At 52.4% G+C, this 19,628-nt stretch overlaps 7 protein-coding genes across 7 annotated transcripts; 3 read left to right on the top strand and 4 right to left on the bottom strand.

Annotated features, from left to right (window-relative positions):
* Positions 1 to 508: 508 nt before the first annotated feature.
* Positions 509 to 2,923, top strand: CCM_00753 (tRNA ligase; the record flags this gene model as incomplete). Its single annotated transcript, XM_006665912.1, has 2 exons — positions 509 to 2,629; positions 2,678 to 2,923. The coding sequence occupies 2 exons, from the start codon at positions 509 to 511 to the stop codon at positions 2,921 to 2,923; spliced, it is 2,367 nt and encodes a 788-aa protein (XP_006665975.1).
* A 252-nt stretch (positions 2,924 to 3,175) lies between these two features.
* On the bottom strand, positions 3,176 to 3,889 carry CCM_00754 (UPF0132 domain protein; the record flags this gene model as incomplete). The annotated part of the gene is made up of 3 exons (XM_006665913.1): positions 3,176 to 3,230; positions 3,284 to 3,445; positions 3,501 to 3,889. 3 exons carry the CDS (start codon positions 3,887 to 3,889, stop codon positions 3,176 to 3,178), a joined length of 606 nt encoding a protein of 201 aa, XP_006665976.1.
* Positions 3,890 to 4,439: 550 nt separating this feature from the next.
* CCM_00755 (uncharacterized protein) lies at positions 4,440 to 5,417 on the bottom strand (the record flags this gene model as incomplete). Its single annotated transcript, XM_006665914.1, has 1 exon — positions 4,440 to 5,417. The coding sequence occupies one exon, from the start codon at positions 5,415 to 5,417 to the stop codon at positions 4,440 to 4,442; it is 978 nt and encodes a 325-aa protein (XP_006665977.1).
* A 412-nt stretch (positions 5,418 to 5,829) lies between these two features.
* CCM_00756 (26S protease regulatory subunit 6A) lies at positions 5,830 to 7,372 on the top strand (the record flags this gene model as incomplete). The annotated part of the gene is made up of 4 exons (XM_006665915.1): positions 5,830 to 6,134; positions 6,187 to 6,602; positions 6,652 to 7,286; positions 7,352 to 7,372. 4 exons carry the CDS (start codon positions 5,830 to 5,832, stop codon positions 7,370 to 7,372), a joined length of 1,377 nt encoding a protein of 458 aa, XP_006665978.1.
* Positions 7,373 to 8,634: 1,262 nt separating this feature from the next.
* On the top strand, positions 8,635 to 10,891 carry CCM_00757 (eukaryotic ribosome biogenesis protein 1; the record flags this gene model as incomplete). The annotated part of the gene is made up of 2 exons (XM_006665916.1): positions 8,635 to 9,225; positions 9,275 to 10,891. The coding sequence occupies 2 exons, from the start codon at positions 8,635 to 8,637 to the stop codon at positions 10,889 to 10,891; spliced, it is 2,208 nt and encodes a 735-aa protein (XP_006665979.1).
* Positions 10,892 to 11,138: 247 nt separating this feature from the next.
* Positions 11,139 to 12,890, bottom strand: CCM_00758 (stress response protein (Ish1), putative; the record flags this gene model as incomplete). The annotated part of the gene is made up of 3 exons (XM_006665917.1): positions 11,139 to 12,349; positions 12,397 to 12,759; positions 12,806 to 12,890. 3 exons carry the CDS (start codon positions 12,888 to 12,890, stop codon positions 11,139 to 11,141), a joined length of 1,659 nt encoding a protein of 552 aa, XP_006665980.1.
* A 766-nt stretch (positions 12,891 to 13,656) lies between these two features.
* Positions 13,657 to 19,299, bottom strand: CCM_00759 (DDHD domain protein; the record flags this gene model as incomplete). Its single annotated transcript, XM_006665918.1, has 12 exons — positions 13,657 to 13,787; positions 14,663 to 14,881; positions 14,941 to 15,439; positions 16,130 to 16,196; positions 16,245 to 16,943; positions 16,992 to 17,394; positions 17,446 to 17,687; positions 17,740 to 18,379; positions 18,435 to 18,468; positions 18,517 to 18,596; positions 18,652 to 18,967; positions 19,021 to 19,299. 12 exons carry the CDS (start codon positions 19,297 to 19,299, stop codon positions 13,657 to 13,659), a joined length of 3,609 nt encoding a protein of 1,202 aa, XP_006665981.1.
* Positions 19,300 to 19,628: the final 329 nt, after the last annotated feature.

The following is a 19,628-nucleotide window of genomic DNA, read 5'->3' on the forward strand; positions in this document are numbered from 1 at the left end:
TTGAGCGTATGTTTCTCGGCGAAGACTCATAGGTACAATCTCACGGTCAATAAAGCTTGTGAAACGTGCCTGACTAGGTACCTACCTACCTACTGGAGTCCAGTGACGACGGCAAGATGGTCAGGCAGTTTTCGCCTTGCAGCTTGCCTGACTGAGTCACAGCTGGGTGGGTACCTTAGTACCTAGGTACCTAGGTAGGTAGGTAGGTAGGGTGGGCACAGGTTTAACAACTTGTGCCGTTTGCTGCTCGACGTTGGGCATTTACACGAGCTGCTATAAGTACGCGAGTTTCCCCATGCAAGCCGTCCCAGCATACCTCGACTCGAAGATCCGCCGATTGCAACCTGAACGGCAAAGGTCTGTTCTCGGATCTTGACAAATACCACCTCATCAAGCGACACAGCGACTCATGCTTTCTGGCACGAAGCCCTACCTGAGAATCGCCCGCATAGGCTCTTCGACGGCCAAGACGAAAATAATCATCACAGACTTGTGCAATTACTCTAAAATGGCTGGCACACCGTTTATTGAGCAAGACCGGGACCAAATGTCAAAGCTCATGCAATCGCTGGAGCAATACAGAAAGGAACAGCACCGTGGCAAGGCGTCCGTGAAGAAGACTCCGTTCCAAGTCAAGGAATCACCAAACAACATTACAGTCGACTCGTGGCGATTTCAGGAGTGGGACTACAAGCGACGAGACCTGCCAATATACGCCCGTGGATTGTTCACCACCAAGACACGCAAAAACGGTCACGAGATTGCTGTGCGTGGCTACGACAAGTTTTTCAATATTAACGAAGTCAACGAAACGAAGTGGGAAAACATATTGGCAAAGACTCAAGGACCATACGAACTCACACTCAAGGAAAATGGCTGCATCATCTTCATTGCTGGCCTCGAAGATGAGACCCTCATTGTTTGCAGCAAACACTCAACCGGAGACCGTGGTGGTGAACTCACGCACTCCAAGGCCGGAGAAGCTTGGATAGAGAAGCAGCTTCAGAAACTTGGCAAGACGAAACATGACCTAGCACGAGAACTCCGACAGCGCAATGTGACCGCTGTTGCTGAACTCTGCGATGACGCCTTCGAAGAGCATATTCTGGCGTACGGGCCAGAAGACGCCGGTCTTTACTTGCACGGAGTAAATCTCAACCTGCCCCAATTCAACACATACCCCAGCACAGCGGTTCAGAAATTCGCAGTAGACTGGGGCTTTCGCAAGACCAACTATCTGGCGTTTGAGGATGCCAACAAGGTCAAAGACTTTCTCGAAGAGGCTGCCATCACTGGAGCCTACGACGGTCGTGACGTAGAGGGCTTCGTTATCCGCTGCAGGATGTCAGGTAACCCTGATAGTCTTCCATACCAGGATTGGTTTTTCAAGTTCAAGTTCGAGGAACCGTACCTCATGTACCGACAGTGGAGAGAATGTACCAAGGCATTGATCCTGGGCAAGCCACCAAGATTTAAGAAGCATGTTGCTATCACCGAGGAATATCTTCTATACGCGAAGAAGCGCTTGGCTGCTAACCCTGGGCTGGCCAAGCTCTACAACCAAAACCATGGAATCATCGCCCTTCGCAACGAGTTCCTCAAGTACAAGAATATCAAGGGTAGTGATGCTGCAAATATGGATTGTCCCGACCTGTCAGAGGTCACGAAGAATGTTGTCCTGGTACCGATTGCAACCATCGGGTGCGGGAAAACGACGCTTGGTCTGGCATTGACAGAGCTGTTCGGTTGGGGACACATTCAAAATGACAACATCTCTGGAAAGGGCCGACCACCTCGATTCACCAAGGCAGTACTGGCGCAGCTTAATGACCACCCCGTTGTGTTTGCCGATCGCAACAATGCACAAAAGCACGAGAGAAAGCAAATCATCTTTGACACCAAGACTCAGCACGAGACTGTTAGGATGGTGTGCCTCAACTTTCGCCATAACGAAGAAGCTCTGGAAGATATTCGACAGGTGACACGCGACAGAGTCATTCAACGCGGCGATAATCACCAGACAATCCACGCCGCTAGCGATGAGCAAAAGTTCCTCGGGGTCATGGATGGGTTCCTTGGTCGCTTTGAGCCTTGTTCCCCATTTGCTCGCCCAGATGTAGGATTCGACGCTTTCATCGACTTGAATCCTGTTGCAGGAAGCCGAGAAAACCTGGAAACAGTGGTGACAAAGCTTCATGAAATACTTCCCAACGTGGTCAAGGAAGTGCCGACGGCTGATCAGCTGGACCGGGCAATTGAGTCGGCGCTCGGCTTTAAGCCAGATTTCAAGCATGAGATTTCAAACAGGGGTGGTAAGCAACCAGCGAAACAGCAACATAAGAAAGAGAAGAACAAGCCCAAGGAGTTAGAATACATGTCCATCGCTGTCCCAAGAAATAGTGTCACTAGCGCGCTCGACAAAGCATTTGCCTCGTGCGACAAGGAAGTATCCCGCAGCTACATGCAACTCAAGCAAACACGCCGAATACAGACAGACTTTCACGTAACGCTCCTACATAGAGCCAACGCAAAGAGGTTTCCTGTGCTCTGGCAACGCTATCTTACTCTGCACGACACTGCTGGTGGCGGAACAGGAAAGCTCGGCGAGTGCGATGTAGTCTTGGAGAGGGTAAGATTATACTACTGCAGGCCGCGGAACAGAAGCTGACTACGATAGGTTGTTTTTGATCAACGAATCATGGCGATTGTGGTCCGAATCGATGACAAGTCCGGCACATGGGAATGCGCGAATCACGTGGCGCATATTACCATTGGGACAAGAGACAGTACGATCAAGCCCAAAGAAAGCAATGATCTGTTGGCAAAGTGGGTTTATGACGGTCCCGATAGTGCCATTCGCGAGGTGGTATTTGCAGACAAAGTCACAGTGTCGTGTGAAGTTCACTCAGTTCTATCGCGCTGAATTCCAAGAACTCCAGCGCTGTCAGCTTCCATTTGGGTGCAAATCTCCACTAGCTCATCATATTGCTCTCTTAAACGAATCATTATTGAACTGACGAATCATTATTGAACTGACGAATCATTATTGAACTGACGAATCATTATTGAACTGACGAATCATTATTGAACTGTATTGATGACTGAAAGTTTGTCGAGCCCCACGTTAACGCAAGTGTCTGCCAAGTCTATGTAAAGATATAAATGTCTAGATATGTCACTCGTCGTCTAGTATCCTCACTGCTATCTTTCCGAAGAACGGAACTTCGAACCTGGATAAGATTAGATTTCGCCACGCTGAGCAGTATATGCTGTGCGGACATACCTGTCTAATATTTCGGCGTCGCGGTATGCTTTGAGGGAGAGAAATCCAATCAAAGCGAGATCTCCTAGGAAAAAGAGCCAACTGAAGAATTTCGACCACGAGAAGAAGAGGTGGAGTACCATGACAGCGGTGAAGAGTAATGCAGATTGCCAGGCGTGGAATCTGGATTTGTTAGAACTATCTGTCAACCGACCACGGTATTCGACATCACGCATACCTAACATAGTCGCTATTCCTCTCCAGTATAAGAAGCACGATGGCGCCAATCGGCGGGAACGCTAAATAGGCTAGACAAGCTTCGTAGTCGAGCCTGAGTCCGAGGCTGGTATCAAACTCGCTCACTTCCGCCGCGGGGTATGCGCTAGGCAAAGAATTGCCTGCAGGAGCAGCGCTTCCACCAGCCCATCCACCTGTTTGGCCGTCGAACCCGCCCCATGCCCTCTGGGGCTGAGGGTGCTGAAGCGGAGGCGGACTGCGCGCGGCATTGATGGGCGAGAATGGTCTCTTGCTTGCGTCTGTAGAGGCGCGTGGTGATGCGCTGTAATCGGGAGGAGAGGCTACTCGGCCGTGCTCGGGTGGTGAGGACTGGTATGGTGCGAAATCCATCTCGAAGTGCTGGCCGAAAGATGTGGTCGGGGAGCGCGTCGGGCTCTGTAACAAGGAACAGTTGGTGGTTCTGTCGATCGTACTAGGCGACTGGCCGTGCTCTGATTGCGGATATGGACTTGGATAGATTATCACGATTTCGTAGTTTCGCCGTAGTTTTGCAAGTCGAAGGTAGGTAGCGCGATAGCTTTAAGCTCCTGTGGGGTTGAATGTCAGGCGCATGCCTCCTGCGGCAGCCTGATCTGAAAGTGTGACTGCCCCATCCCATACATACATCCCATACATACATCCCATACCTACCTACCTAGGTAGGTTAGTAGGTACCTACCTACGTACTCACTTGGTGCTGTGTATCGATCATGGAAACCATTTACTTTGTCCGCTAGTCATTCGATCCGGTATTGCAACTTTTTTTGGGAAACATTATTTTCCAACACATGCCGCAGACTAAATAGGCAGTGTCGGGAGTGAAACGCCGAAAAAGAGCATTGTATAGTACATAAACCAGTTTTGTATCGTACATTGAGTGCGCTGAATGCTGGTTCATCGCCTACTCGTCCGTGAGCTGCTCCTTTCTGCCCTCGAGAGCTAGCCACAGGTTCTTGCTCCCACCTTCTAACGTGGAAGTGATTCCTAGACCTGTGCTTTGCAGGACACGCACCAGCTGAGCACGTAGCCCGTCCATGCCGCCAGGAATGCCACCCACCCAGTTGACGCCAGACTGGTCGAAGACCTTGCCCTCGATACGACCACCAACCAAGGTCAGCTTGGCAAGACCATTCTGGCAGATTGGCTCGTGGTAGCCTGGATTCTTCTTTCTCGTCGGTGGCGGGAAACTGCCAGGAACCGGTGATAGGATGCTAAGCGCAGCAGCGAGATGTGCAGGCGACACGGCGGGCATGACAAGCGCCGCTATGGGGCCAACCATGAGAGGCTCGATTTGGCTGTAGGCTGATTCAGAAGTCACCTCAGCCTTGTGAATGGCCTGGTACGCTGCCTCGGATAGATCATGAATAATCGGACCTCTCGTGGTGCGCGCCGTAGTGCCCATAGCCGCGGCAGCCTCTGGGTTGTAAAATTCGACAATCTTCAGTGCGACGTCAAGCATCTTTGTCCTTAGAACCTGTAGTTGCACGCTGTCGCTGATATCGATGGCCATCCCATCCGGGCCGACGATTGTAGGAGGTATCGCGGATACAGCCTTCTTGAGCTCTCTCCGCACGGCAGCCCATTCGATAGCTGTCAGGTTGCTGTGCTGAAAGAAGAGGATTAAGGGTGTTGTGCGCAGTAGAGATGTGTAGGTTCGGATCAGTTGGCTCTTTCTTGTCTCCGCTGGTCGTGCACTCGGGGGTTTCGTCACAGGCGAGTACTGAACTGGTGCATCCGCGGCACCGGCATGTGTAATACTGGCTGCCGCATATTGGCGACGAGCAGGTTCATGGCGAACTAGGGGGTTGCGTGTTGCAATTGGCCTGCTATAAAGGGAAAGAAGAGTACGCCCGGAGGACCTTGAAATCCTCTGCACCATTCTGGAGAGACTGACACTTCTCCAGGCGCTGTCGGTGACGGGAAATAGACAAATGGTAGGAACTGTCACAATTCGTCTTCGAGATTACCCAGTTAGCTTTTTTGGCAACTCTCGGGAGAACCATCTGCCGCTCCGAAAGTGCAGCGTTGCCAGCCACAGGTACTAGGCTTACTAGGCTGCCAGAGTGATGGCGCGTGCTGTACTTAGCAAAGCTTAAGCCCACCCAGCCTTGGCGTCTAACTGCTTCACTTTCCTTTGCGCAAACAACTCATCAACCAAAACCATCCTGGGCAAGAGATCGCATTTGGCCAAGGGCAATCGGTTTCAGGATATCCATCTACAATTACTTCGGCAAATTGTCTGTATCTGCCCTGCTCCGTCCACAGCACTCCTAGCCGCCCCCTCCACTACCATGTCGACACTTGAAGAACTTGAGGATCTCGATCGCCGGGAAAGGGATGATAAGAAGAGAGAGAACCGTGATGGCAAGGGCACTGAGAACGCAGAGAGGGATGAGGAGATGAAGGAGGCCGACGAAGAAGACGACATTTTGGACGAGGAGATTCTGGGACTCAGCACGCAGGACATTCTGACACGCAAACGGCTTCTAGAGAATGACTCTCGTATTATGAAGAGTGAGCTATCGCGACTCTCTCACGAAAAGGCAGCTATGGGCGAAAAAATCAAAGAAAATGTGGACAAAATTGCGAATAACAGGTCCGTGGTGCAGTGGTGACCTGACAATACCTCGCGCTGACCTTGCCAACAGACAACTACCGTATCTGGTCGGAAATGTTGTGGAGCTCCTGGACTTGGATCCTACCGCCGAGTCATCCGAAGAGGGCGCCAACATTGATCTCGACGCGACCCGCGTCGGCAAGTCCGCCGTCATCAAGACCTCTACGAGACAAACGATATTCCTGCCGCTTATTGGCTTGGTTGACTCGGAAGAGCTCAAGCCCGGTGACCTCATTGGCGTTAACAAAGACTCGTATTTGATCCTTGACACACTGCCTGCAGAATATGACAGCCGCGTCAAGGCTATGGAGGTCGATGAGAAGCCTACAGAGCAGTATACGGATGTTGGTGGCCTGGACAAGCAGATCGAAGAGCTTGTCGAGGCCATCGTTTGGCCCATGAAGGAAGCGGACCGATTCAAGAAGATAGGCATCAAGGCCCCCAAAGGTACGGCCGCAGCTCCATCTGCTGATGCTGTTACTAAAATGATGTTTAGGTGCCCTGATGTACGGCCCCCCCGGCACTGGCAAGACTCTACTGGCTCGAGCGTGCGCGGCGCAAACGGAAGCTACATTCCTCAAGCTTGCTGGCCCTCAATTAGTGCAGATGTTCATTGGTGATGGTGCGAAGCTGGTACGAGACTGCTTCGCCCTCGCCAAGGAAAAGGCGCCAGCCATCATCTTCATCGACGAACTCGACGCCGTTGGCACGAAGCGTTTCGATAGCGAGAAGAGCGGCGACCGTGAAGTACAGCGTACAATGTTGGAGCTTCTCAACCAACTGGATGGTTTCGCCTCCGACGACAGAATCAAGGTCCTGGCCGCCACGAACCGAATCGATGTCCTGGATCCTGCCCTACTGCGCTCCGGACGTCTGGATAGAAAGATCGAATTCCCCCTGCCCAACGAGGAGGCGCGCGCCCAAATTCTCAAGATCCATTCCCGCAAGATGACAGTCGATCCAGGTGTGAACTGGGGCGAGCTGGCGAGAAGCACGGACGAGTTTGGCGGTGCCATGCTCAAGGCTGTTTGTGTAGAGGCTGGCATGATCGCGCTACGCTCTGCCAAGAACAAGATTGGCCATGAACACTACGTGGACGCCATTGCTGAAGTGCAAGCTAAGAAGAAGGATGTAAGTTCCCCAAGTCTTTGTGATCCATGGACTTTACGGAGCCGCGTGCTAATAGTCGAACCTAGACGGTCAATTTCTATGCATAGATGTTTTGCTCTAGAACGAGGACGTTTTCCATCATCTACTTTGGGGCTACTGGGCGTGACCGATGGTGCGCGTCGGTGCGCTTCGTGTAAGACTATTATTAGAGAATATACTGTTGAGACAGTCAATGTTGAACTGTGATGCAGAGTGACGCAGACGACCTGGATTGGTTGCTGTGTACATTTGGCCACACCGTGCGAGGCGAGAGTCTGCGAGCCGGGCCAATATGGTGAGTGTGGTGGGTCGCGCCGAGCATGTTGCCATTTGTGATTCAAATTTTTATTTTACTTTACGTAACACTTGCACGAAACCTCAATACACATCGTCAGGTAAACGACTTCTGTGAGAGACGACGCCTGTGAAGACGACCAAGGTTCTTGCAGATACAGCATCAGTTACTCTGGTGAGCGAGACCGCTGCAGGGAAGCGAAGTGCCAAGCATTCTTTGGCCTAATCAAAACCTGAATGTCGAACCTGAATGTCGAAGAACATAACTAGCCTGACGGACCTGCTAGGCATGAAGTCGAAAGGCGCCCGAGAAGAAGATGAAGTGCCTGGCAGCGAGCCTAATAGGGAAGCTCGAGCTGGTGAGGAGGTTCGAGAAAGCCTGAAGTTGCTAAAAACAATCTAGTTGCCAACGTCGCATCCCAGATAACTCGAGAATAAGATGTAAGGGATCTTAGGGGGTCTCGAATTGATACCCTACTAAATGCCTTGCCTCTCACTTGGAAGTGAGTAACATAGGTAGGTAGTCGCTAAGAACTCAATATATTAATGCGGTCATGAGAGGGAGTGGCAGTACCCCACCAGCTTTCGTTTTCGCAACAGGATAATAATCATAGGTACTTCAATTTATGAGCCACCACTGCCGGCGGAATGAATCCGTTTTGGAGCTTCCGTCACAAGTAGCAACGGAGTTCCCTAACTAGGTATGTAGGTAGTTAGACACCTGGACCCGGAGCGTTGTGGGTGGTCAGGTGGCGGACGGTACTTGTGTGTACTTGTGTGTGCAAGAGATAGCGGTTCGGCGACGGCATCGCCAGCTCCCCCAGTGCACTACATTAGTAAGGGCGAACACTGTCCGGTACTTGCTGGCGAGCGGCAAGGCCCACCAGATACTTCTCCCTTGCTGAAGGTACAAACCGCGCCACAGTGCTTATCGGGCCCGCCCATTGCCGATAAGCCATGCAAAAAAAAAGTTCTTGGGCGGCTTCGACCACCAACATTTCTCGACAACGCTTCGTGTAGTAGCAACTTCGACGCAATGGCTCGCTCGGCGCCGAAACGAAAAAATCCATCGGACATTGACGTGTCTGATGACGAATTCAAAGGCCATCTTGAGGGTATTTTGTCACAGAGCGAAGACGAAGACGGCGACTTTGACGAATCAGACGGTGAACCGGAACTCGACGCTGGATCGAGCGACGATCTGCCCGAAGACCCCGACGAGGATGAGGAGCCCAGTGAAAATGGCCAAGATAACAAGGAGCGACCATACAGAGTTGCGACGGACGCAAATGGCGGAGTGCGCTACGAGTACGAAGAAATTGACCCTGTCTACGATAGCGACGACAGCGACGCCCAAGGCCCCGTCAACACGATTGGGGACATTCCGCTGTCCTTCTACGACTCATACCCTCACATCGGATACGATATCAATGGCAAGAAGATCATGCGCCCCGCCACTGGCGAGGCGCTGGATGCTCTCCTCGATAGTATCGAGCTGCCCAAAGGCTGGACCGGCCTGACGGACCCGGAGACTGGTAAGCCACTGAACCTGAGCCAGGACGAGCTTGAGCTGCTCCGAAAGCTCCAGATGAACGAGATGCCAGAGGAAGGATACGATCCATATCCCGTAAGTAGAAGCGCGTCGTCTGTTACGAGAACCGTACTGACATGGGCAGGACATGGTACCTTACTTTACCAGCATTGAGGAGAAAATGCCGCTGAGCGCAGCACCGGAACCAAAGAGACGATTTATCCCCTCCAAGCACGAGGCTAAGCGTGTCGCCCAGTTGGTGCGTGCGATCAAAGCGGGCAGGATCCTACCGTACAGGCCTCCGGAGGAGAGGGACAGCGCCGAGGAGGAGACCTACTACGACATCTGGGCCAACGAGGAGTCCCGTGATAGAGGTGTCATGCACATCCCGGCGCCCAAGCTGGCGCCCCCGGGATACGATCTCAGCTACAACCCGCCGCCCGAGTACCTGCCGACCAACGAGGAGAGGCAAGCCTGGGAGGACCAGGACCCTGAAGAGAGAGAGAAAGAATACGTGCCCCAAAAGTACGACGCCCTTCGGAGGGTACCAGGATATGGCGAGTTTGTCAAGGAGCGGTTCGAGCGCTGCCTGGATCTCTACCTGGCACCTCGCGTCCGTAAGAACAGGCTCAATATCGACCCCAACTCTCTTCTCCCCAAACTGCCGCGCCCTGAAGAGCTCAAGCCTTTCCCTTCGCTATGCCAGACCATATTTCGAGGGCATGACGACCGCGTGCGCACTGTGGCTTTCAGCCCCGACGGCGAATGGATTGCCTCCGGTGGTGACGACGGTACGGTTCGCGTCTGGGCCCTGAACGGCCATCAGGAATGGTCGGCCAAGCTCAGCTCCGAGGAACCTGTCCAGGTGGTCCGATGGCGCCCGGTGAAGGATACGTTTATTCTCGCTGCGGCCGCGGGTGAGGATATCTTCTTTGCCTGCCCCCCGCTGGCCAGCGATGCTGTCGAAAAGGCCAGTCGAGATGTGCTAGACGCGGGATTCGGCTACGCTGCCGGCGGCGCCCAGCAAAACGCAGCCTACGTCAAGAAAGAGGGACCGGCCAAGTGGGCGCGACCCGGATCCAAGCTGGAGAATCTTGGGGTCTTGCTCAAGACCACAGTCCGGTCCGTGATCAAGACCATCGACTGGCACCGACGAGGCGATTTCTTGTGTACCGTCTCTCCGACGGGCCAGCGCAGTTCCGTCGCCATTCACACCCTCTCGAAGCATCTCAGCCAGATTCCATTCCGTCGACTGCCTGGTCTGGCGCAGACGGCCCATTTCCACCCTTTGCGTCCTCTCTTCTTCGTCGCGACGCAACGTATGATTCGCTGCTACGACCTGCAGAGACAAGAGCTTGTCAAGGTCGTGCAACCGGGCGCCCGTTGGATCTCGTCCTTTGATATTCACCCGGGTGGCGACAACCTGATTGTTGGTTCTTACGATCGACGTCTGCTGTGGCATGACATGGACCTCTCGAGCAGGCCGTACAAGACGATGCGGTTCCACGCCGAAGCCATTCGCGCTGTCAAGTACCACCGCTCGCTACCGCTCTTTGCGGATGCCAGCGACGACGGCTCTCTGCAAATCTTCCATGGCAAGGTAGTAAGCGATTTGATGGAAAACGCGACCATTGTTCCGGTCAAGATGCTCAAAGGTCACCGCGTCGTCAGCAAACTTGGTGTCATGGATGTCGACTGGCACCCCAAGCATCCCTGGTGCATCAGCGCCGGCGCAGATGGTACGTGTAGACTTTGGGCGTGATATGCCAGTCAAGGGCGAACACGGAGTTGTTTTTAGCGCACGTCAGATGTATGTATACAAGGCATTAGAATTGAATTAAAAGCAACTGAATTGATCAAAGTACAAAGCAGAACTTGCATATTAGAATCGACTCGCTACAGCGTCATCTCGTAAACCCTGCCACTACCAGCAGCGCATCGTGACTCTTCGTCAGCCACATTTCTGACATTCCACGCTTCCTGGTTGCTACCCCTGGTCGGTTCTTCGTCTACAGCTCCTCCTGGACCTTGGCGGCTTTTTTGCGAGCAGCGGCGTCAGCCTCGCCGACCTTTTCCTTAGCAGCCTCGGAACCAGCACGGATTTGCTTCTGGAGCCAGCTTAGACCGTTGGCCAAGATGTCCTCGACCTGAGCGAGCAGAGTGCCGTGAGGTGTCGTCGTACCATACTTGAAGAAGGTCCACTGCTTACGGGCGAGCGCCTTCAGTTGATCAGCCTTGGAGCCCTGTGGAACAGGGATGCCGTAGCTGTCGAGGTACGCCTTGAGATCCGACTCGGACCAAGCTTCGAAGACCTTGTCCTTGGCCTCGCTGCTGAGCTCTGTGCCGTATTTCTTGGCCGCCTCGTACTCCTCGCCGCCTTTCTTCTCCGCTTTGGCGTAGGCAGACTGGGCGGTCTTGACGAGTTCGTCACGAGTGGCATCCGTCTTCTTCGAAACCACCTTGGCAGCCTTATCGCCGTGCTTCTGGAGATACTTTTGCAGTGTCTGCTTGTCAAAGTCATCAAAGGTCCAGGCCGTCCAGCCAGATACAGCCTTGTGCGAGTGCTTGCGCACGAGGGCGCGGAGACTATCCAGGTTGGAGTTCTGGGGAACAGGAACTCCACGCGCGTCCAGGTACGACTTGAGGCGGCTCTCGGACCAGGTGCTCGAAGCATCCTCAAAAGCTTTTTGAACAATCAGGGTGGCGTCCTCGCTGGCCTTGGCATACTCGTTGCTGGCTCGGCTCGTGGCAGCGCCGAAAGCCTTGGTGGCCTTGCCGTGCACGTCGGTGCCCAACATCTCGGCACGGTGCTGACGGACGGCGGCGCGAAACTCGTTGAGTCTTGTACCCTGGGGGACGACAATGCCGTTCTCGTCGGCAAACTTCTTCAGCTCGGATTCGCTCCAGGCATCAATAATATTGTCAGTGATCTTGGCGTAAGCAGACTTGGCGTGAGCCCTAGCCTTGGCTTCCTGTTCCTGACCCTTGAGGTAGGCAAGGTGGGAGTTACGTCGGACAGCAGCAACCAAGACGTTACGGTTGGACCGCTGGGGAGCGGGGAAGCCGTTCTTGTCAAGCCACTTCTTGAGATCCGAATCCGACCAAGACTCGTACAGCCAGTCGCCGGGGTAGGAGAGGGTTTCGCCTGCCGCCTTAGAGCCAACCTCGAAACCACGACGGGCCTTGGTCAGGAGGACGTCGCGGTTGCTGGTGGCAGGGACTATTTCTGTGAGTATATGATGCACAGGGACGTTGTAATGTGCTTACCAGGAATGCCCTGCTTGTCACAGAGCGCCTTGAGCTGGCTGTCGGACCAGTTATCGAGGATCCAGTCCTTAGTTTCTGTGGCGGCTTTTCCTGCGGCCTCTTCCGAGTCGTACCAATTGGCCTTGACGCTCTCAATCAAATTCTCAACAGTCTCATCGGCACCTGCCTTGGCCTCCTTGCCTCGAGAGACGAGGAAAGCACTGAGCTCGGAGGGGCTCCATTTGCGGTAGGGTTCGATGACGTAGTCTTTCCAGTTCTTCTCAACGAGATCTTCGATATCTTTTCGGTCCGCCGGCTTGGGATGCGGGATACCGTGGTCAGAAAGCCATCTCTCGAGCTCAGTCTCATGCCACTTGTTGTACACTGATGGCATTAGCCGTTATCTGCACTCAATGCAAGTGCTACATACCTGCGCGCTGGCCAGGAAGCCAGCTGCTGCCAGCGACCTGAACTGCCAAAACGCCAGCTGTTAGGAAGAGGCTGAGATTGCGCATTGCGTGGGATGTTGGAATGATGGTTGTTGGGTGTGTTTGTGGGTGTAGGAGGTTTGTTCCAAGAGAGCTGCGAGGGGCGAGGCTAATGAGAAGTAGATATAAGCTTCTCTCTTGCAAGAGAGCTGTATTACCTGCCTATCACGTCATACTTTTCACCAGTTCTCGCTTGAACACATTCGAGAGCTGACCGTGCCAGGGAAAGCGTGGGCGGCCAAGAGTATCAGTGAGGTATCCATCCGCCTGCAGACCGGTATTTCCTGCGCGTAGAATGCGCAAGTGTACTTGGCAAGAACCAACCGCCGTTGCTTGCACAAGCGTCAATGTTAAAGTCAATGACGTAAGGTTTACACCACCAACACTGACTGATCAGCACACCGTTGCCTAGTTCAGCCGCACTGCTTTCGAGTGATTTTACAACAACAATGGCTAATACTCACTCTAATACTGCTAGAGAGTGCCAGGCCCTGTGAACCGATGCCAAAGAAATTCAATACGGAATCCATCTATCGAGTGTATCGACTACCATTGCCATGGGTGGTGAGGCCGTTACAGCAGCCGCTGCTTATAACGCCACAGCGGTCCACTCGCATTCTGGTGAAGGGCTGTATCCAAATTGTGTTTTCAGATCGCCAAGATCTAATCTGCCTACGAAACTGCCACAGTCTACCTAATTCACACAATACGCACATTTTAAGACCGCCGTTAACCATATCTTATGTGACGGTATGAATATCGCGTGGTACTAGTCCAGATGCTGCACGCGCTTCTACATGCGGTTGGAGCAGGCGAGTAGGTCCGTCGGCTGGATGCCACGTATCGCCACCGCGCCATATGTCGTGTTCGAAATAATTACTGTCGCGCCATATGTCGTGTTATTACTGTCAGTGCGCGCGTTCTCTGCAAGCATTTGCGTCGGTGCGTTTGTGCGTTTCGTAATGTTTTTATATTAAAAATGTTATTCTGCCTGCCGAAAAATAAAGTAAAATATCGTTCGATCGTATTTATATCCGCAAGTGCATATGCATACTGGAATGTAGAATTGATAGAGTATATATTTTATATTATGTCGAGTTCTGCGGAGGTGGTAGTGTTTATTGGTTTGGTATTGTTGCTTTTTTTTTTTATGTAAGAGCGGCCTCGGAATCTATCTAGAACACGGGGAAAACAAAAATGATCTAAGACGTAGGGTTACGTGAAATCATTTCGCTCGGCAGCTAAATAGATTTGCTACCTTCAGCAAAATATTTTCCGGGCATGTTTTCGGGATTGACTCCGTCTACGCCAATTTCCGAATCAATCAGTCTTCATTGATTGTATCTCATACCGGTCTTACTTATATCGCCTTTTTTTTTTACAGCGTGGAAGCACGAAAAACGGGGCTTACGGCCCATTAAGGTTCAACCATTCTAAGCTTTCGAAATATATCGTAAAATTCTTCCTCCGTAACTGTAGCTATCTCGTGAAAAAGTTTGTGATTTTTTGTGTTCCTTTTGATGATAGAACAGGGGCTTTCTTTCCGGTATTGCTCGTCGAGCTGATTGCTGTTCTGGGGATCGCCCGCCTTTTCTGTGGGGATTCAGACTCAACCGCTGGCCCCTGCTTCCTCTTCTCTCCCACCTTTAGCTCAACACTAGCCTTCGCATCTCCGTACTTACTTGCCAATACTCTAGGAGGTAAATGCCGAGGGCCGGAGAAAAAGTTCGCTATGTTTGCCTTGTTTTCACTGCTGTATAGTGGTTTGATGAACGTTGGCGAATCATTTCCCACCTTACCTACGTCCTTGTCCACTGGGTACACTTCCACATCGCCAGCAAAAGGCTGTAGCAATGACTGCAAGTGCCTCGACCACTCGTACTTGTTGGGGTCTAGCCATTCTAACATGGCATCAGATCCGGGCTCTAGGACAACGGGCATGCGGTCGTGTAGAAATTTCAGCTGCTTGTTTGAATCCGTGGTGATGATTGTAAAGGTGTAATGCTTTTCGTCCGAGTCTAAGTCTTGTTAGGCCGCTTCCATTCACGCTCAGTCACGCTCAGTCAAGTACACGCACCTTCGTATTGCACGCAGTCCCACAAGCCGGCAAAGTACATCAGCTGGCCATCTGCTCTTTTGATAAAGTGAGGCAACTTGTCCTTGGGCCCAGTCTTGAGCCACTCGTAAAATCCTTGCGCAATGACAACGCAACGCTTCCGCGCCTTCATAGTAGACCACAGCCCACCCGCTGTGCTCAGAGAATCAGAGCGGCAATTGATAGTCTTGAGCATGGAAGCATAGTCGGGGTTGCGCTTGGACCAGGATGGAATCAGACCCCATTTCATAGTTTGCAGCTTGTAGCTCGCCTTCTGGTCGTGCCGGTCCTGGACAGCATCGGCTACTCCGTTCGGAGCTGGTCCGGCACCGTGATCCGGCGTATCGGCCCGGTACACGGCTCCGTAGTGCCCGGGCGCAAAGTTGTAAGACTGTCTAGGTGCATCGCTTCCACCGTCCTCCGGCGCATCTTCCACCGACATGCCCGCATCTTCGATGATTTGCCGGATCTCGGAGGGCCGCTGCATCCATCAGTAACCATTCGTCTGGGTGTGCATGTCCAATGGTTGCATGCACGACGCACAACCATCTCGGACTCACCAGCGCCAACACATATCTTCCACACATTTCAATTTTCTTTCACGACGAGAAGCAGCAGGTTGCAATATGAACATGTAGGTAGCCTGACGGTATTGGGTAAGTTGCTCGCTTTTCTAGCTCAGCTATGAATTTGAAGATTTGCCACACGTGACTCTGTTGACAATCAACAGCGCGCTATATAAGAGGAGAAGGGTACTAGGTTTCACAATCATAGTCGAAGTGTTATTTAAGCTTATCTCCTGTTATTTTAGGCTGATGTCCTGTTGTGTTGAGCTACAGAAGAACTCCCTCCAATTATTCCATCATTACAACACTACGGAGTATATCTTGACAAGTCACTTTAGTAGTGCAGGATCGAACTGAACTTAACTTAACAGCTTGTCCTTTGTAATAGCCTAATCTCGTGATCAGCTTGCCGCGTTTCCGTAGATCTTATCCCCTAGCTACCTCGCAACACTTGGTACCAGCCAGCAAGGTTGCGATAGATCGGAGACTAGATGGCGGCTCTCAGGTCTATTATTCTCATTCACGCAGATAGTTCACTCCGAATTTCCACTAGGCTTCTGCCTTTCGGTCCGCGAGAGAACTTGGGAAAGCATAAAGTGGCTAACGTCCTCCTCCCCCCAGTAGCCAATGTGAGAGGCAATTGTGCTAATGGGACTGAAATCGAGAGCTCCCCTGGAACGGTCAGTCGTGCCAGCCAAAAGTGTAGCGGGTATCACCTACTCCTGAATACTGAAATCGACGCGTCCATTACGATTCAGTGCCCAGACTTTCCTCTGAGCCATGCGCTGTTTGTGGGTCTTGCGGTCTTTGCCCTCACCATTCGGATCTTTGGAAGCTTCTTCGCTGCGCTCATCGCTCATCTGGAATCGTGAGTATAATGTAGCAATTTGGCTGCTCTGGTTTGCCAATAGTGCCTCCTCATCATCTACATTCCGACTCTCGCTGTCAACCTCCCTCCCTTCCACTTGTTTTTCCTTTGGCATCGACACAGCCGATGTTTCTGAGGTTGCATTCTCTTTCATTATAACTTCAACCTCCTCACTGGTAATGCGGAGCGAGGCGGGTAGCAGATTCGTCGATATTCCAGTACTTAAGCTGGCAAAGAGCCCGCTGACGCTCTGGCCGACTTTTGTTCCGATTCCAGTAAATCCTTGGGATCCTACCACACCGAAAAGGCCCTTCTTTGTATATGGGAGATTGTGTGGTTTCATAGAAGCCATGAAGGGCGCAATGAGAGGCTCTAAGCGGTAACTGATTGGGTCGGAGGGATAGAAAATATTGAAGAGCTGCTGTACATCCGGCCGGGAGGTCGCATATCCGGAATCAGCAACAAAGCTACTGTCCATGTTTTCTGAGTCTATCGTACTGGTCAAGCCTGCTTTGGGAATAGCACGCTCTGCCTGGCGCGCGGCGATGGTTCTGTGCATAAATTAGGCATGCTCTGCGTAGAATCTGTTTCTTCCATACCTGCCAGTAAGCATTTGGAACAAGCCAATCGGCGACCCTAGGCAGTAGAAATCTTCCACATCAAAGTCTAGCGTATCGTCCGCCTCGAATCGCGAGGGATCATGGTGAGGCAAGAAACGTAGTGGGTTCGGTCTTGAGCCACCGCGACGCTGCCTGTTCTCACGACAAAGAATGTCGAACAAGATGGCAGAGCCTAGAGAGTGGCCAACAAGGTGAATTTTACCTCTGAATCCAGGGTTCCGCTGCCGAAATAAAGCAACGATGCGGTTCGACTCCTCAATCACGGTTTGCGCAATCTCGGCCCTGTACGAGCTCTGGTAAAGAAGAACATCGAGAGCCAGGTCAGAGATAAGCGCTCGCGCAAACGAAACGCCGTCTATTGTGATATCCTCTAGTGTCGGGTCTACGTGTGCTTCGTTAGTATCATCGCGACCGTTGCTCGGGCGTATCTTACACTTTTCTTCCTCCTCATAGGCTTCGGCAACATCCCTCTCGTCGGCTTGCGTTTTCCTTTTCCTTCCTCTGGGAAATTCAACTTTGTGGCGCCAACAAACTGGTAAAACTTGCATGCGACAATTTCCCGGTCCGTCGCCCTCGTCCATGTTCATAGAGCGTAGGTCTGGTGAGTTTGTGTACACACCCTTCAGGGTCTTGCGCAAGACATTGACGTCATGGATAAAGTTGACACTCTGCGTCCTGCATCATCTGTTAGCCCTTTTGTTTGCCGCACAGTATCCGCACCCCATACCTTAGGCCCAGTCGCTGCCCGATTCCATGCGTGACGAGCACTAGGTGCTCGATATCTCGATTCTGCGATTCGCCATTTTGAGTAAGGTAGTCATGGCGCATCTCTTCTTCGCTGAGCTTTCGCACTTCATTCTCGCCTGTTGCTGTGCGACGGTCTTCACTCTCTATGATAGTGGAGAGTCTACTCTGTAGCATGGCCTCACTGGTCAGAGGCGCCTTCCCCACGGCGTATGATTTACCGCTCGCGGCCGCATCTACGTTTGATGGCATGCTTTCCGGCACTATTCTATCGTCATTGTCAGCTGTCGATTTCTTCTTTTCGCCCTTTTCCTTTTCTTTGGCTTTGCTCTGGTCTGAATAACCTCTGACCAGCTTGACACCACTCATGTGGCCGCCTCCTGCGAAGCGCTCGTAAACGGACGTCGCTACCCACGACAAGACGCCATCCGAAACCAGCCAAGCAGTGCTTCCATCTTCATACGTGACAGTATTGTTCATGTAGGCTCCAAAGAGGCGGTACGATTTCAGCTTGGTCTGTTTTGCCTCGGTTTCCAGTTTACTTTTGGTTGCAGCCACGACCAAGTCCTCATTCCCCATCGCGGAGATGCTAGCACTATCCTGCTTCAGGTCGGGATTCGTGTCTGTGTATGGCTGTCAGCTTGGTTGTCCATGGGTGTCGCAGAACAAAGTCCTCACCTGGTTCGACCCATGCCTTCGTTTTCAAATAACCCTTCCCATGTTAGTATGGGGGCCAGACGGCCATTTATTGCATACTCACTTCTTCCAACTGCGCAGCAAGATTCTCTTCGCATGGCCTCAAATTAGAGCTATCCTGGAAAAACCAAGTCCCCCGGCGAACTAGCGTTGGTCGTAAGTATCAGCCTTGCTCTTGCGCCAGGTAAATTGTACTCACCCTCGTAAACGGGACCAAGCCAGTATACTGGGCAAAGCTCCCGCCGTTGAATGCTGACATCGAACAAGAAATCTTCATTCACTGGCACGTGGGTGTTCTTGGGCGTGGGGTCACTGGTACTGCACTGCGATTTGTGCTCCTTGCGTCCATTCCTACTGCGTAGCTCCTCGTCGGATTCGAGGAGGCTTTGGTACCGAGCTTCGATTCTCCTGGAGTCTTCTGTGGAGAATGCGGAAAATTTCTTGGGCTTTGCAGGCGCTTTGGTTGCGCTGGAATCTTTTACCTCAAACGGCGGCAACGTGGTCCTCTTCGGAACCTGTGAAAGGGTCAGCATTTGTTCGGCGCACCGAGATCGTGTGAGGTTCATACGTCAACGGCGTGGAACCATTGGACTTTGAGGGGCGGACAGTGTTGGGGGTAGCTTCGGACGCTTTGCCCGTGGAATGGGGTGGTGATGTGGTCGGTTGCGGTAGTGGGTTTGGGCGCATTCGCTTCTCCCGCGGCCTCTTTTCCAGTTTGAGTCCCCAAGGATGGCTTGGCGCCATTCCATATTCCGATCGAGCTCAACGCCGAGCTCCAGTATGGTGTTTCTTGATGTTCTTCGCTCTTGGGCGTGCCATTAGGCGACCCTTGGTCTTTCGTGCTCATGACTTGCCGCCCCAGTGGGCTTGGCGTGGCATGTGATAGGAGCTGTCTGGTGAGACGTCTCGGGCGAAGCCCTGACTTTCCGCGAGGCAGTGCCACGTTTGCCTTTTAAGCCGAGCTCCAGCTCGGTAGTCCTGCCGCGTCGTTCATGTATCTGGCCTGCTTCTTTCGCATCAAGACTGGGGATGGAACAGGATGAACCGTGGGATGGGGGTGAAGCTTGAGTGGGTCGATTTCTCTAGCAGGGTGACTTCAAGGTGTGGAATCTACTGGCGCGCAAGAATGATGGCATAAATCGCACGAACGCGTCAATGACCTGGCCAGCAGTAGCT

Source organism: Cordyceps militaris (genome assembly GCF_000225605.1).
Source record: "Cordyceps militaris CM01 unplaced genomic scaffold CCM_S00001, whole genome shotgun sequence".
NCBI lineage: Eukaryota > Fungi > Ascomycota > Sordariomycetes > Hypocreales > Cordycipitaceae > Cordyceps > Cordyceps militaris.